The sequence below is a fragment of the Nannobrachium achirus genome (genome assembly GCF_963921795.1).
Source record: "Nannobrachium achirus genome assembly, chromosome: 3".
Lineage (NCBI taxonomy): Eukaryota > Metazoa > Chordata > Actinopteri > Myctophiformes > Myctophidae > Nannobrachium > Nannobrachium achirus.
The window spans coordinates 32,138,930-32,156,409 of NC_137812.1; the positions used below are offsets into that span (position 1 = coordinate 32,138,930).

Consider the following 17,480-nt stretch of genomic DNA (forward strand, 5'->3'; position numbering starts at 1 on the left):
CCTTCACGTCGTCGTTGACGCATCCAATTTTTTTAACTCCCAACCGTGTGCGCTTACCGCTTACTCTCCGAGTTAACCCATTTAGAACGGGTACACATTTTGTGTATCATTATTTTATGCTTTAACCAGTGAAAAATAGCAGATATACAAGCTCACAGCGCGGCACCGAGTGCCGCGCTGCAAGCTTGTAGATCTGCTATTTTTGAAAAATCTTGAAAATTTGAATTTTGACCCGATTCTATAAGTGTCTTTTGAATCCTTCTAAGGTTTTTTGACAAACCTATGTTTCTATGTCAGCAATCTGGCTCGCCATCATCAAAGAAAAGGTCCTTTTCACTTAACTGGAGCTCAGTTAGTCTGTTCCTGAGAGACTACTATGTCAGTGGTTCTCAAACCTTTTCATGTGAAGGACCCCCAAAATGATATTTATTTGGCCATGGACCCCCATCTCAAAATATCTAGTTCCAGGGACCACCCAGAAGCAAAATTGTAGTTAACAAACGTTCGCTTTGAAAATACATATATTCAAAGATTTGCACACATTTTCACGACTTTTTCAAAAATAGCAGATCTACAAGCTCGCAGCGCGGCACTTGGTGCCGCGCTGTGAGCTTGTATATCTGCTATTTTTCACTGGATAAAGCATTCAATAATTTTAGGCCTAAATGGGTTTTAAAATGAACACTCAGGATTTTGCAGTGTATATTATGACTCTTTGGAGAGTAGCATGCTGGACAAATCATCCAGTGTCTGTACCCGTTCTCTGCCAGTAAAATAAGGTTTCCTTCCTTGTAAATTGTTGCCTGATGCTCAGACGACGACGTGGGAGCCTCGGGAGACGCTGTACATACGTGCGCTCTCACGTCTCTGATCGCCGTGTCCTCGCCCCCCCCTCACACTCTGGCCCTTCAAGCTGACATGTCTTCCTTCCCTCCTCCAAATTATCCTCGCAGCTTAACCCATTTAAACCGGGTACGCATTATTACGTATTATTATTATTTTGCGAGCTTGTAAATCTGGGATTTTTGAAAAATAGTGAAAATGTGATAAGTGTCTATAAGTGTCTTCCGAATCCTTCTAAGGTTTTTTGAAAAACGCATGTTTCTACTGTATGTCAGTGGTTCTCAAACTTTTTCATGTCAAGGACCCTAGAGTTATGTGTTTGGCCGCCGACCCCCGTCTCAAAATAGGATGTAGCAAATATTTGAGTTAGTGTACAAATGTTCGCTTCAAAAAAAGATATATTCAAAGATTTGCACACATTTTCACGATTTTTCAAAAATAGCAGATCTACAAGGTCACAGCGCGGCACTCGGTGCCGCGCTGTGAGCTTGTATATCTGCTATTTTTCAATCGTTAAAGCATAAAATAATGGTTAAAGTGGTAAAAATCTAGAGTGACACATAATGCAGGTCTAAAATGGGTTAATTATGTGATGTCAGCAGAAGGCAGACTCCCCCCGTCCTCCAGTGACGGCGCCGGTTAAGGAAAACACGTTCTCCCCGCTAATTTAGAGACATCTCAAACTTGGGGCGAGAGACAGGTGTATTTGGGGAAGGCCGCCACTTTGGTGACCCTGAGCGCCGGTCACCCATGAGAGACCGAGTAGTACCTCCTTGCTGTCCAGTTGTTGGGAGCGGGGGAACCAGACTTAAAGGATTTTTTTTGGGGGGGGGGGGGAACATGCCTGCAAAATGCCTCACCACTTCACAGGAGCCACTAGCGCATTCACGAATAGTGATTTTTAGTATTCGAATTATTCAACCTCAAAGTATTCGAATAGTCGAATATTCGACAGGACTGGCCAAACTGTCAAATATTAATTAAGCAAGAGGCTAACATTGTGAAAACAGCCGATCTACATGCTCACAACGCCTCGCGTTGCGAGGCGTTGTGAGCATGTAGATCTGCTATTTTCACAATATTTATCTGCGGAATCGAGTCACATTAACAGTTTGCCAGCCAAAATAGAATGGTGGTTGGTAGATTAGCCGTGAAATGTCTATTATTGTATTGTGATCTGAGACATAATATTATGTTTATAAACATGAGCCCGCCACCCCTCCTTCTTGGACCGCACCGTTGTTTTTTCTTTCTTTTTTTCCCCCAGGTCATTAGCTCACCGTGATTTTCTCGATCTCCGTTGGGATAGAGTGGTGGTTTTGGCCGAGCATCGATCTCCCTGTGCGTTTCGCGTGCACGATCCGCGCGCATAACGATCCATGCATATAGTCCAGGAGTGACTGAACAGTCGATGTGACCACTTTGGATAGCCTAGCACCTAGCACTCCAGCTCTGCTAGTGCTATCGTCTAAACAACAAGTGGGTGGGAGGAAGGAAGGCTGAAGAAGGAAAGGCCATGAGAGTCACTTCTGTTTCTTGTCAGAGCAGCCACGAGCCACCGATGGACGAGCGGTGACTAGGGAAGGTTAGACGATCGCCGATTTTCGGATCAAAATCATTTATTCCGGTTTTAATGACAAAGTCCGGGAAAGTACGGCGCGGATGAGACTCCTTGCTCAGATGTCCGATATATTACGGTTTTAACATTAAGGGGCTCCCCGTGGCTTGGAAAGGGTTAAATGTAATACCAACGATTCCAAGTGCTTGTCAGGGTGGTGGTCCCCAGTTCAAATATGTTTATTTTGGGGGTCACGGCCTAAAAAGGTTTGAGAACCATTGACAACTCATTCTTATGACTTCCTATCTAGCCAAGCCTTATAAACTATATCTTTTTTTAAAGAGAGAGAAAAAGAAAAAAAAAGCGAATATTCGACTTCGGTGAACAACGTCAAATAGTGACTTATGTGATATTTGAATATTCGAATATTTGGTGAATGCCACAGGAGCCACGATAGAAAAAACTAATAATAAGAAAAAATCGAATTAATCTGTTCGCTCCCTGCTTGCGCAGGAAACTTGTTTGAGTTGGCAGTCAACACAGTCCAGTAGATGAGTGTGTAGCTTCCCATTCCGGTAAAACATCCATTTTCCTTTCATATGGAGTCTGTAAAGGCTTCTCCTCTCTTCCTCTCGGCCTTGGTTTCTATTTGAATCATTATTTTTTACTCTCTCCATTGTTCAGGTTTGTTTTCTTTGGGGGTTTTCTTTTTTCTTTTTGGTAGTTCTAGTAGGTTACTGGACAGGACCTATCATCAAGGCTACAGTAGAAAAAGAAACACGCCACGCGTTTATGTCTGCAGACACACAAACACTAAAGACGAAACGGCCAATTTGAATTCTGTTTTGCAATAAAATACCTAATGCAGAATGGGGGTAATGAGCCATGCTGTTTTGACTGTTTTTCACTCATATATTTCCTCAAGTATTTATTCACAGCTGAAGTGGGGAGTGGGGCTTGGAAAGGTACCTTTCCTGAAACAACCTTGCTTTATATGTTTTGTTTGGTAGCTACTTATATAGTAGAGTATGCATTATAGATATATCAGTTATTTCGATCAATCATTGAATAAATCATTGTCATAGATGGGTTATACATCTCGGAATTTGGCTAAGGTTGTATGGAATTGGAATTTTGGAATTATAACATCTTTCCAAGTCCAGAAGATGGAGTTTTTGGAGATATTGCTGAGGCTTGTTGTTGAGTCACATGGATGGAGTCATCAATATGTCCGTACACAGACAAATGTGTCCGTGGCAAATTTGGTATTTTCTTTTGTACACACCATTATAATGTTCTTATTTGGATAAGACCCAATTAATGTCTACATGTTTTCTTCAGAATGTATGACACTATGGTACATTAGGAGCACTCACACAAACACACTGTCTGTTTCTGCCTCTTGTCTCTTTGCATCGATGTCTTTCATTCTCTCTCTCTCATTGTCTTCTTCCTTCTCTGTCTGTCTGGAAGTCACCCTGAAGGACTTATGTCTTGGCGGCCATTGAAACACATGAAGAATAAAGGTCCTTGATTAAATCCAGGATGGATCCAGGAAGCAGTGGAACCATTTGAAATGGAGAGGAGTAGTTCTCTCTCACACAATCTACCTCCCTGCGTTGACACATTCTTATCTATTGTCTGAGTTTATTGGCTTGTCTGATGTCATTTCCTGTAGCACTCAGTGCGCGTGCGTGCGTGCGTGCGTGCGTGCGTGCGTGTGTGTGTGTGTGTGTGTACAGTACGTGTGTGCGTGCGCACGTTTGTGTGCGCGCCACAAGTCATTTTGTTATGCGCATTGGGACGCGTTTTATATAACACAGATTTCTTTGCAGTGGGTTTTAAGATATGACTGATGTAGCATCACATATTGTAACTGTAACAACATGCCTTTGTTGACATCCAGCTCTCATCTTTTTCTCAGAAATCATTGACGACTTGGCACACCTGGTGGACAAGACAGATGACAGGATTCGTAACGAGACGAGGAGAGTCAAGCTTGTGGAGACCAAGTCGGCGTCATGTGGTACGTATTGTGTTTTGTCACTGTCTGGCCAAAACCTCTTAACTCCATTTAGGCCTAGAATTATTGAATGCTTTAATCAGTGAAAAATAGCAGATATACAAGCTCACAGAGCGGCACCGAGTGCCGCGCTGCGAGCTTGTAGATCTGCTATTTTTGAAAAAGTCGTGAAAGTGTGTGCAAATCTTTGAATATATGTATTTTCAAAGCGAACGTTTGTAACTCAAATTTTGCTTCTGGGGGGTCCCTGGAACTAAATATTTTGAGATGGGGGTCCGTGGCCAAAAACATATCATTTTGGGGGTCCTTCACATGAAAAGGTTTGAGAACAACTGACATAGCAGTATCTCAAGAACAGACTAACTGAGCTCTAGTTAAGTGAAAAGGACCTTTTCTTTGACGATGGCGAGCCAGATTGCTGACATAGAAACATAGTTTTTTCAAAAAACGGGTCAAAATTCAAATTTTCACGATTTTTCAAAAATAGCAGATCTACAAGCTTTATAGATGAGTGTTGGTTGAAATAATATTGAACCAATGGAAAGTAGTAAAAAGTGCTTGGGACAAAACCACCTAACTCCACACTTAAATTCTGCCAAACCAGCTAACTACACCTGATTGGCCCTCTCTTTTTTCATAAATATGTGCTATTGAACAGCCTTTACGTCTGTGAAAAATATTAAAAAGCCCTTCGGTCAAAACCTCCACTTGAGCTCATTTTCCAGAAAATGAACATTTTGGAGTTAGGAGGTTTCGGCCCGACAGAGATTTTCACCTTTAATCCTGGTCTGGTATGACCAATCTCTCGAGACAAGAGTCAATGATCACAGAAAAGGGACAAATGGGCGGTCCCTTTTCGTGACGATGGCTAGCCAGAATGGGTATGACAGACCTTGATGTTCTGTTGTACCTCTTATAATACCTTATACTGTGTCTAATTGGGAATCATGTCGCTACCAATGAATCATATTCTGGTTGCAAAGTATGCTTTTTAGGGTGTGTTTTTTCCAGTTCATTACGCAGTGGAGTCAATCATTTTGATGGGAATTTACAAATGCACAAAAAAATCATCAGTGGTCATTTAATTACCGATTACCATTGAGGATTTCCATATGATGTGCGCTCATCAGGTAAACACTACTCCATCTCAATCATGGACACACTGCGCACAGTTATTGTAAGTGGTGTAATGTAACATAGTACATTTACTTAAGTACTGTACTTAAGTACAATATATTTAGCTGATCTATAGCCATAGATTTTCAAACATTTTGTGCTTTTACTTTTGGTTCTTTAAGTACATTTTGATGCCAACACTTTCATACTTTAATCAAGTACATTTTGAATTCCGGACTTTTACTTGTAACAGAGTATTTCTACGTTGCAGTATCGATACTTTTACATAAGTAAACAAGTACTTTTTGAGTTATTGTAACGGCGATGGAGATCAACATAATAATGTAGAGGCTGGAGGTGGAGGCAAACTGCCAGCGATGTGTCCCATCAGCCCTCATGGGATATCATTACTTATCACCTCCTTTTGCCATCATGGCCAGAATGAATGGTGCCTAATGGAGCTGAAACGACGACAGTGATGGCGACAAGCACTTCCTGGCCTCAGCAAGCTCAGCCCTTGTGTGAAGTGAATGGTGGGGTACGCTGGCTATTTCTGTCACGCCTGCTGCTTACTCAGTTCCCTGGGCTTTTAGAAAAGTGCTCAGAGCTCACCGACAAAACCCTCCTTGCCTTCTTGGTGGACCTTTCAGAGGAACCCTCAAAAGACCACAGGAGAGTTGTGGTTAAGCGCCCCACCCCCCCTCCCCGAAAGAGAGCAGCTTCTCTCTCTCTTTCTCTCTTGGCTCAAGACTTTTTATAGAATTGAGATGTTCACGCTCACGGAGGGGCTCAGTGCTACCTCTACCCGCCCTTGCCATTATCCAGGATCTCTCCTCGGCCGCGTTGAGCCGCTGATTGGTCTGTTCCAAAAACTAAGACCACGCTTCTCTCTCTCTCTCTCTCTTTTATTTATTTTTTCTGCGACAAAAGGCTTTCGTGGGAGAGGCTGGATAGTTACTGTAGGTTACGGTCTGGTATGAAATGGATAGTTACTGTAGGTTATGGTCTGGTATAACATGGATAGTTACTGTAGGTTACGGTCTGGTATAAAATGGATAGTTACTGTAGGTTATGGTCTGGTATAAAATGGATAGTTACTGTAGGTTATGGTCTGGTATGAAATGGATAGTTACTGTAGGTTATGGTCTGGTATAATATGGATAGATACTGTAGGTTACGGTCTGGTATAACATGGATAGTTACTGTAGGTTATGGTCTGGTATAAAATGGATAGTTACTGTAGGTTATGGTCTGGTATAAAATGGATAGTTACTGTAGGTTATGGTCTGGTATAACATGGATAGTTACTGTAGGTTATGGTCTGGTATAAAATGGATAGTTACTGTAGGTTACGGTCTGGTATGAAATGTGGGAGAGTTTTAGGTTCTTCCTGGCATGTCGGCGGGGAGGGGGTCTGTTTACAGAGTAGAAGGCCTGGTGGCGTTGCCGTGGTAACGGCTGCATTGTTTCTCCAGGCGACAGCGCTAACAGGCGCTTCGACCGGCGGCAGGGATGAAGGTCAGAACCCAGAATGCTTGCTTCCATTGGCCCTGTCCCCATGGTGCCAGCGCACGCTTTGTTTGTAGATCCCAGAGACGCACATTGTGCCGGGACCAGGAGTCACTTTCTTTTTCTGTTTGTGCCTTTTATTCTTCCGACAAGCCCCCCCTCCCCCCCCCCCAACCTCAGTCCTTCCTTTTCCCCATTGCAAGGCCGAAGAATGTTCATGTCATCTATACAAGAGTGTGTGCTGTTCCTGTGTGTGTGTGTGTGTGTGTGTGTGTGTGTGTGTGTGTGTGCGTGTGCGTGTGCACAAGTGTGCTCAGCTGTGTGAGTGCGTATGCATGTGCATGTATGCATGCCTGTGCATTTGCGTGTGTCATGGGTGCATGCGTATGAGTGTATGTCTGGTTCTTCTTGGTGAGTGGAAAATTCCCCTCTGCTACTTCATGCTCATCTCAGTATTTACCTCCTCCTCCCTGACACCCCCCACACACCGCGCGCGCACACACACACACACACACACACACACACACACACACACACACACACACACACACACACACACACACACACAACCACACAACCACACAACCACACACACCCCCACCCCCCAAGTCTCGCCATTTGTTTGCCACTCAGTCTTCTGTCAAAGGCAGAAAGAATTGAAAGTACAACATGCCACACATCTTTTGGAGGGCTTTTCTTTCTCTCTCTCTCTCTGAGTTTGCGGTGTGTTTATGATTCTTGAAAGCTTCAGAGCTCTGTTTGTTTTTGAAACCACCGCTCATCCAAAGCCGCCGCTCGGTGTTATGTCTCTGCCTGGTCCTTGAAGAGACGGGAACGGCTGACTTTTGACAGTTCGGGGGCATACCTCGCATACCTGTCGGTAGCCCCTCTCGTTAAGACGTATCTGCATTTTTTTACACCGCAAATATCGTGCTAACAATACTGAAGCTCTGAGTCATAACTTAAGTCAAAGTACATTTCTTGTAGGGCCTTTAACACAATTCAAGTATAATTGTAAGTAAAGATTACGACACGATAATTACGACATTATCGTGATTATCAAAATCCATTATCCTGGGGCGAAACATTTGCCAAAAAATAGCAGATCTACAAGCTCACAAAAAAAAGACTATCAAGTTTATATTATAAGGGTTTAAATGGTACAGGATATGTAGCTCTGCAAATAAAAGGTGAATTGATCCCAGTGCATGACGGAGGACGATATCACGATAATTGAAATTTCCACAATACGATTATCGTGTTTTTTATCGCGATAAACGACAATATCGCGTATCGTCCCATCCCTAGTAAAGATTTGGACTTTGGGGGATGAACCAACGTGCGTGGCTGTGTGCGTGTTTATATCAGAGACCTACCATTGCAGAGCTGAAAGCTGGATAGCTACAGGCTGAGCTATGCTAGGGGTCATCTCCCCTGAAGCGAAAAAAGGGCCCACATATTGCACGGCCACGGTTGTCTTTGCACGTGTGCGTGACTGCTGTCAGTATAGCTTGGTGAAACATCCGCTGCGTCGTTGAAAGAAACGAACGGGCTTGATTTATACTTCACTGTGTGCCGTTGTCGTGCAGTGACAATAGCTGATCTGCAAGCTCGGACCACGGTCGCGTTGTGACAGTCCAGTGCGTTATGAGTTTGTAGATCTGCTATTGTCAGCACACTAATGCACAGTATGCTCAGGAATGTACAGTATACAGTAGGATTCAGGAGACTTCTGACATGATTGATAAAGGTTGACTTTCTTAGTTTTATAGTGATAAAGTTGTACCAAGATTAAACATTTTATGTTAAGCTAAGGTTTGAATAAGTGTATTATCATTGTCATATATCATACAGCATTTACATCATGTAGTACTATGGAGTTTGGCTAATCTCCGTAGCTAATGCTGGCGGTCTACATTTTGTGTAGATTCAAGTTAGTTTGCTGGTTATATACTGTATTAACCTTGCTAATAGCATTTTAAGTTTCTAAGCTAACCTCTTGACCAAAACTAGACAGATCACACTATCACTGAAACCCAGTAAATCCTATTCACAGTCATTTCCACCTCCATTAGCTTGTATAAGTCGGAATTGAGGAGTGGAGGCTTTGAGAGCTAGGTAGGATTAGAGGGGAAGATTATCTTGGAGTACCAAGGGGTCTTTTGGAGAGCGGTGTGAGTTTCCCAGGGCTTAAGCGCCTCATCAGGGACACATCGGGGCCGGGCGGCCCTTCTCAACCAATCTAATCCTCAGGGTTTGTAGAGGACCACTCCAGGAAACCCTGTCAATTGTGCAGGTGGTTCGCATCTCAAGTAGGCTTGAACTGTTTGGACTAGTAGACATCTAAGGGGAAAGTGTGGGCAGATAGGGGGGCAGTAGGCCACTGGTTCCCAAACACTGGGTCGGGATCCATTTGTGGGTTGCGGAAACATTTTTATGGGTCCCTTTTTATTTGGTTTCCTACATTTCGTTTTCAATTTTTATTTCAAAATATTTTCAAAAAACAATTAGAAAACAAATGTTTAAGTAAGTTTGAAGTGGTGAAAATAGCCGATCTACAAGCTCACAATGCAGTGCGAAGGGACGCGTTTTGAGCTTGTAGATGTGCTGTTTTCACTAGTTTGGGTCCCAGGCAAATGTCTAATTATCTTTTGGGTCTTGACCTATAACGTTTGGGAACCACTGATGAAGGCTAAGCAAGAAAGAAATTGTGTCATGGTGGAAATGCAAATCTTTGCTCTTTGGAAAGGGCTTTCTTCTTTTAAAGGCCTTTTCATCCCGTGTGAATGATGGTTTAAGTCACTTTGTCTTTCCTAGGCGTGCTCAGTTGTGTACTCGTGATTGATCGCACAATTGATCTTTCCGATTTGTGTGTTTCTAATTCTAAGTTAACTGTGTAATTAGATGAAGCACACACAAAGGGATCCAAACATTTTAAACCTTTGTTTTACTGGTTTGCCTACAGAGCAGCGGTCCAATGCAAAACATATTGTAGTCACGGCATACGGTACAATTGCAGCATGACACACCTTTTATTTTATTTTGTGATTTTTTTTATTATAACAGCATATCAGATCCCTGAAGCTCAAGGTTTGTCACACCTACAAAATAGAGTACCTCATATTTACAGTGGCACTTTGGCATGTACACACGTTATATAAACTATTGATAACATCGTCCAACGATAACTTCACATAAACTACAGTATCTGGCCTACATTGTATGCATTCATTACACAAGTATAACCTGGCAGGCGTACAGTAACTCTGTTCATACCTTAAAGCAGGGGTTTTCAAACTTTTTTGTCTCAGGGCACCCCATAAATATTTTCTTTTTAATCCGAGGCACCCCATTATAATTTTCACTCCCAGCACCTTATATTTATAGAATATCGTCGTTGTCAGGTGGACACCTTGTATGTCCAAAACCGTTCGTTTTGTATTTATCATCTATAAAATGTACTAAACTAGTGAAAATGCAAGGCGTTGTGTGCTTGTAGATCGGCTGTTTTCTCTAGTTTTGTGCGACAGTCTTATATGATGAAGCAGGGCTTTGCTTTACCAAAAGACGTACACATTTGAAACTTGGAGATACAAGGTTTCTGCCCGGCAGTGACAATAATTTAGTGATCATGTTATCAAATGATCTCGCGGCACCCCAGGGTGCCCCGTCAACCACTTTGAAAACCCCTGCCTGTTCAGCGTTGTGAAATGGTGACCGCCGGGTCCGCCGCGCCAACTCACTTAACATAAAACCTGCGCCATCTTCCCTTCCCACTGAGGTCACCCAAGCCTTTTGTGATCCGGGAAAGGTCCATGAACCATGAGCAGGGAGGGGGCACGACAGGGGGGAATGGGAGGGTGTCTGCAGGCACCCAAAATCCCACCCTCGGCCCGCCTAGTGCGCCTATACGACCCACACCAATTAGTCCTTTTCTCTGTCATTCATCTTACTGATGTGTCAGGGAAATGCTCAGATGGGGAGGACTGTGAACTCTGCCCGTCTCAAGCTTCCTGGGTGGTCAAGTAAGTCTGGCCAATGACACCGCTGAACCTTTCTCAGCGTCAATGACACAGCAGAGCCCCTCGTCTGTTTGGCGAGCAAACGCCATCATTGTCATTAGTCTTCTGAGGGGTCAGAAGTAGCTTATTTAGTTACTTTAGCTGGATAGTGATGGTCCAAAGTAGAGATGGGACGATACGCGATATTATCGTTTATCGTGATAAAAAACACTCACGCTAATCGTATCATGGAGATTTAATTTACCGTGATAGTGTCCTCTTGCACTGGGATCAATTCACCTTTTATTTGCCGAGCTCCATACTGTAAAAGGTAAAAGGTACTATATAATATACTTACTTGACATAGTCTTTTTTTTCACTCTCTATCAAATGTCTTTGCCAAAAAATAACCGATCTACAAGCTTACAACGCGTCGTGTTGCGACGCGTTGTAGATCTGCTATTTTTTTGGCAAATGTTCCGCCCAGGATAATGGATTTTGATTATAGCGATAATATCGTAAATCACGATTTCTTTTGTCACAATAATCGTGATATGAAATTTTCACATCGTCCCATCCCTAGTCCAAAGAGAAGGGCAGGCTGGGGTCAGAGTGGGGGTCTCTCATGTGCTTCTATGACTGGCTGTTCATGTGACATTCAGGGTGTGTGGATCTGTCCAGTCTTGGGATCAGATAGGTGTGTGTGTGTGTGTGTGTGTGTGTGTGTGTGTGTGTGTGTGTGTGTGTGTGTGTGTGTGTGTGTGTGTGTGTGTGTGTGTGTGTGTGTGTGTGTGTGTGTGTGTGTGTGTGTGTGTGTGTGTGTGTGTGTGTGTGTGTGTGTGTGTGTGTGTGTGTGTGCGCGTGTGCGCGCGCACACGTGTGGGTGAAATGGCCCAGCCCCTATCTCTTTGTGTTGCTGACATTTCGCCGGCGGATTAATTTGCCGACAGATATGGAACCGTTCTCACTACGATCTGTGATGACAAATCTAATCTAATCTAATGGATTGTCCGCTCCGAGTTGCTTGGACATCTTTAACACCCCCAGCGTACTTAATTTCCACGGGTTTGTGTGTGTGTGTGTGAGTGTTGTGTATATTTGCTTTAGCGTGAGGTGTTTAAAGAGCCATCAAGAGGGGCTGCTGGAGGGAATGTTTCTTCTTGACGTTTATATTAGGCTCACATGTGCAAGCGATCAAGAGCCTGGGGACGACGTTCAGCCTGAACCGCTGATAACTCCCCACCGCTGCTCGCTTTCCACATCAACATCAACCGACTCGTTCTGCGTCCTTCGCCTTCCATTCAGCCTCTGTGACTTCACATTCTCTTCCCGTTAGGAATGGGACGATTTGACAATTTCATATCACGATTATTGTGACAAAAGAAATCCCGATTTACGATATTATCACGATGATCAAAATCCACTATCCTGGTGGCGGAACATTTGCCAAAAAATAGCAGATCTACAAGCTCACAACGCGTCACAAACGTGACGCATTGTGAGCTTGTAGATCGGCTATTTTTTGGCAAAGACATTTGATAGAGAGTGAAAAAAGACTGTATCAAGTATATTATTACCTTTTACCAATTGTAGAGGGTTTAAGTGTTACCGGATATGCAGCTCGGCAAATAAAAAGTGAATTGATCCCACTGCATGACGGAGGGCGATATCACGCTAAATTGAATCTCCACGATACGATTATCGCGAGTGTTTTTTTTTATCCCGATAAACGATATCGCTTATCGTCCCATCCCATCCCAACTTCCCATTCATTCATGTTCCACTTCCCAAAATCAACCTTAAAATCCCATCCCATCCCATCACCGTCCGAGGCACATAGCTGTCACCCCCCAACAAAACAAAAAACGAAAAGAGAGACAAAGGAGACAGCTGCAGACGTCGTGGCACAAGGAGTTAACGAGGTACTCAGACATCTGGATCCTCTACAGCCATCTCCCCATCTCCCTGGCAGTGGGACCCAGCATCAGCATTACATTTCATAAGGCCCTACCACCCCCCCCCACCCCCACCACTAAGCAATTAGTTCAGCATGGCTTATATCTCGCCCCGCTCGTCTGTCTGCCGACGGAATGGCGGACCAATTACGCCACGAAACGGGAACGCCAGAGGAGAGAGAGAGAGAGAGCCAAAGAATGAGAGCAATGTAAACCCAAAGTGAGAGAGAGAAGGGGGGGGGGGGGGGGGTAGATACCAGTTTGAGTTAGCGAAGGCGACTTCAGTCTCGTCGGAGATGCAGTTGTTTGAAATCTTCATTCCAGAGTCATGGGAGGTTGGGGAGGTTGGGGGGGGGCTGAAAGAAAGTTTTCCATGTCTTGATAGCGTGTGGCGTGGTTTGTGGAACAGCACAGGCCACTGGGTGGGCCTTGGGTATGTACTGTACTGTACTGTACTGTACTGTACTGTACTGTACGGAAGGGAGGAATTCCACATCTCGGATGCATTTGATGTTTATGATGCACGTTTATGATCCAGCCCGCCTCCCCTCCCCTCCCCACCTCACCGCCCGCCATCGGTGGTTCCTCCCAGACAGGGACGTGCTGGCCATTGGGAAAAGCGGGACAACTCCCGAACTGACGGTTCATTCCCGGCCGGTCCAGGCCGGCTATTAGGAAAAAAATAAAATGTCTGCCTTCGTTCCATTTTGGGGGCTGGGCGGCCAACAAAGTAAATCGTCACTGTCGGGCAGAAACCTTGTATCTGCAAGTTTCAAATTTGTAATTTTTTTCGCAAAGTAAAGCCCTGCTTCATCATACAAGGCCGTCGCACAAAAGTAGTGAAAACAGCCGATCTACAAGCACACAACGTTGTGTGCTTGTAGATGGGCTGTTTTCACTAGTTTAAATCATTTTCTTAAATGATAAATACAAAACAAACGGTTTTGGACATACAGTACAAGGTTTCCACCCGACAACAACAAAATATAACTCATGTACAGTAATTGGCCCACTGGTTTGTCACTTGTCATGATCTGAAATGACAAATCTTTGAGTAGCAGCAGCGCTATAGAGAGAGATCTCTCTCTATAGCGTGCAATGAGGGCCTCTCCAACTCTTTTTCCCGGGCTGAATCAGGGGCCCAGCATGTCCCTGCTCCCACATCACCGTGGGGTTAGAAGACTGACAGAATTTGAAATAACCGAGCCGTAACCTACGACTCCAGAGATTATCGTCGTGGCCAACAGTTCCCTTGAAACTCTGTACAATACGTTGAAATTGTAAAAGTTGTAAACCGAGATCATAAAATTCCTAGCAGACCTTTTATACATTTTCTTTTTTTCTTTTCTTCCCCTTGCAAAATATGACAAATCCATCTGCGGTGGATTAAACCCAGATTCTTAGGGGGTAAAGATAGAGGGGGTAGGTAGGAGCGGTGGGGGGGTGGGGTGGGGCTAATAAAGTGTATAATATTTTCAGTTCCCCCCAGGGTAAAGAGGTTGTGATGAAGTGTGAGCGTGCCTTTGTACTGTTCTCTCCGCTCCCATAGCGTCGGTGAAAAACAATGATTATCCTCCCCGGGCAGAATCAGAAACACATGCCATATCGCAGTGTGCGATCTATGTCAATAAGGTTTGCGTGGCTGTCAAGTGCATGTAACTTGCATTAACCCATTCAGAACGGGTGCACTATATTGTGTATCATTATTTTATGCTTTAACTATTGAAAAATAGCAGATATACAAGCTCACAGCGCGGCACCGAGTGCCGCGCTGTGAGCTTGTAGATCTGCTATTTTTGAGAAATCGTGAAAATTTGAATTTTGACCCGATTCTATAAGTGTCTTTTGAATCCTTCTAAGGTTTTTTGTAAAACCTATGTTTCTATGTCAGCTATCTGGCCAGCCATCGTCAAAGAAAAGGTCCTTTTCACTTAAATGGAGCTCAGTTAGTCTGCTCTTGAGAGACTACTATGTCAGTGGTTCTCAAACCTTTTCATTTGAAGGACCCCCAAAATTATATTTATTTGGCCACGGACCCCCATCTCAAAATATTTAGTTCCAGGGACCACCCAGAAGCAAAATTTGAGTTACAAACGTTCCCTTTGAAAAAACATATATTCAAAGATTTGCACACAAAATAGCAGATCTACAAGCTCGCTGCACGGCACTCGGTGTCGCGCTGTGAGCTTGTATATCTGCTATTTTTCAATAGTTAAAGCATAAAATAATGATAGACAAAATGTGTACCCGTTCTAAATGGGTTAAGTCATCAGGGGTAGAGAATGGAAATGTGATGTGAGCGGGGGTATAAAGCACTATGGGCCCAGAACTTGATCAAGGGCTTGGGAAATGAGCAGCGATCTGTATCAGCTCCTTACCTCCTGCAGTCACGTTCTCTGCCTTCTGCTGTGTGTGGAATCTGCCATGTTGGGATGATGAATACTTTAGTTTGGGTGAAAGTAAAAAAAAAATCTACATACGTTTTCTATTATGATGGTAATAATTTTACTTTATTTTTATTTTTATAAATGTATGTCCATTTGTATTGTGCAATGCTAATGAATGAATTTCCCTGCAGTATTGGGTTGTGTTGGTAGTATTGAGTACTATTGCTGTGTTTGACATGGCGGTGAATACCTGTGTAGCACTGACTAGCATATGAACACTTTTGTTTGGCACTGCATTGTTAAGTTGTGCTTTAAGTATTGCTATTTTGTGACGTGAACACTTATGAGCTTTTTTATGACGTTTTTTGACACTTTATGTATATCAATGGCCAAAGCGCAAAACCTCCTATCTGAAAAATTCACTTTGTTGGGAAAATGAATACGAAAATGTGTGTTCAACATCAAAACCTGTCTACTATTTCTAGTCACATGACATTTTTGGCAAAATGAGGGGCACAACAATCTTGCAGACAGACTGACCATGTGCAGCATAGCCTGTTGTCCTCATTTCAAGTGAAATCCAAAAATCATGAAATTTGCAGATAGGAGGTTTTGCGTTTTATTCTTCTTTTATTGTGACTGTTTGTTTGACACTTTTATGTATATATTCTTCTTTTATTGTGACAGTTTGACACTTTATGCATATATTCTTCTCGTGCCTTGCTATTTTTGACTACACAACAGTACTTTATTTTCATTTTTTTAAATGTTTCATACTTCTCTGTTACTTTGTTATCCTTAAACTGCTGTGCTGCCTCTGGGCGACTGATTTCCCCCCTTGGGATAATAAAGGTATCTATCTATCTATCTATCTATCTAATACATTGATTCATTAATGTTATGTTTCGTTGTCTGTCTAATTCCTTCTACAGGGATGCTGGTGGTGATTGTGCTGTTGCTAATAGCCATTGTGGTGATTGCTGTGTGGCCTGTGTAGCCAGCTGAAAAGACGGTGAGCAAAATTGATACTGGAGCTGTACTGGAGCTCTGTGGGTTGAGCACCGCTATGCCAGAGAGAACCTACGGGGCAGAACACTGGATTCAAACCTTCACACCTGCAGCACAGGGACTTTATTTCTGCTACTCACAAACTCTTTGAATCATCTCACCTCTTGTTCTCTTGCCGTTGCTCTCCACTGAAAAACAAAGGTCTCTAATGGCGCCTTTCCACTGCTAGCTTCTGACTCGACTCTTGTTCAAAAAGTACCTGGTACGTTTTTGGTATCGCGTCAGTCAGGGTTCCAAGCGAGCTGAGGTGATACCAAAAGGTGGCGTGTAAATACTGCCGACTACGCTTGGCCAGAGAGAATTGTCACTAGCTTCAGGATTGATTGCTGATGTGTAAAAAAATCCTAAAAAACTCAACTTCATTCCCCTTAGCCTCATGAGGCAAAGGGGAATGAAGTTGAGTTTTTTAAGGAACCAGTGACAGCACAGCTATGTTTTTAATAAGGTGTTGGCTGGGTAGTGGGCAGTGCTGACCCTACAATAGCATCTCCTTAGGGGAGTTTTTTCTTTGTTTAAAAACAGTGTACCGCTCGATTTAACCTATCCTGCAAATTATATGTCCACTTTTAAAGTTGTCCAATGTCTGACTCCATAAATCAATCACACACCTCAAGTGGTTTTACTATTTAAAGATTTGGGATCATTTTGGAATATGTTTTTGCCTAGATCTAGTGTTGACTTAACAGTAGGACCTCCCACAAGTCATAACTCTGTCCGTGGTCTAGTCTGAGACTCTTGACGTACTGTAATTCCACTAGCTTTACAACGCTCGCACACACATTTACCCTCACATTACTGTAGCTGCCATAATGTTATCATTTGTCTTGGGGATTTTATAATGTTTATAAAATAACACTCCGCCAAAACAAACATGGTCGCGTCGCTAACACGGCTGTTTTCCTTCCTTGTAAATCAATTCAGCCTAATGGATGTGTTGTACTTTTATAATAAATAGCCGTTAACAGCACTTGGACTCCTGGCTGTCTGCGTTTGTCCTCTCTACACGCTCCTGGGGATTGA

At 43.3% G+C, this 17,480-nt stretch overlaps 1 protein-coding gene across 1 annotated transcript in view; it reads left to right on the plus strand.

Moving 5' to 3' along the window:
* stx8 (syntaxin 8) overlaps positions 1 to 16,761 on the plus strand; it is a 67,916-nt gene extending 51,155 nt beyond the window's left edge. The window contains exons 7-8 of the mRNA XM_080722193.1: positions 4,326 to 4,427; positions 16,325 to 16,761. Of these exons, the coding sequence (XP_080578319.1) occupies positions 4,326 to 4,427; positions 16,325 to 16,389 (167 nt within the window). The 3' untranslated portion in view covers positions 16,390 to 16,761. The remainder of the gene's footprint in view (positions 1 to 4,325; positions 4,428 to 16,324) is intronic.
* Positions 16,762 to 17,480: the final 719 nt, after the last annotated feature.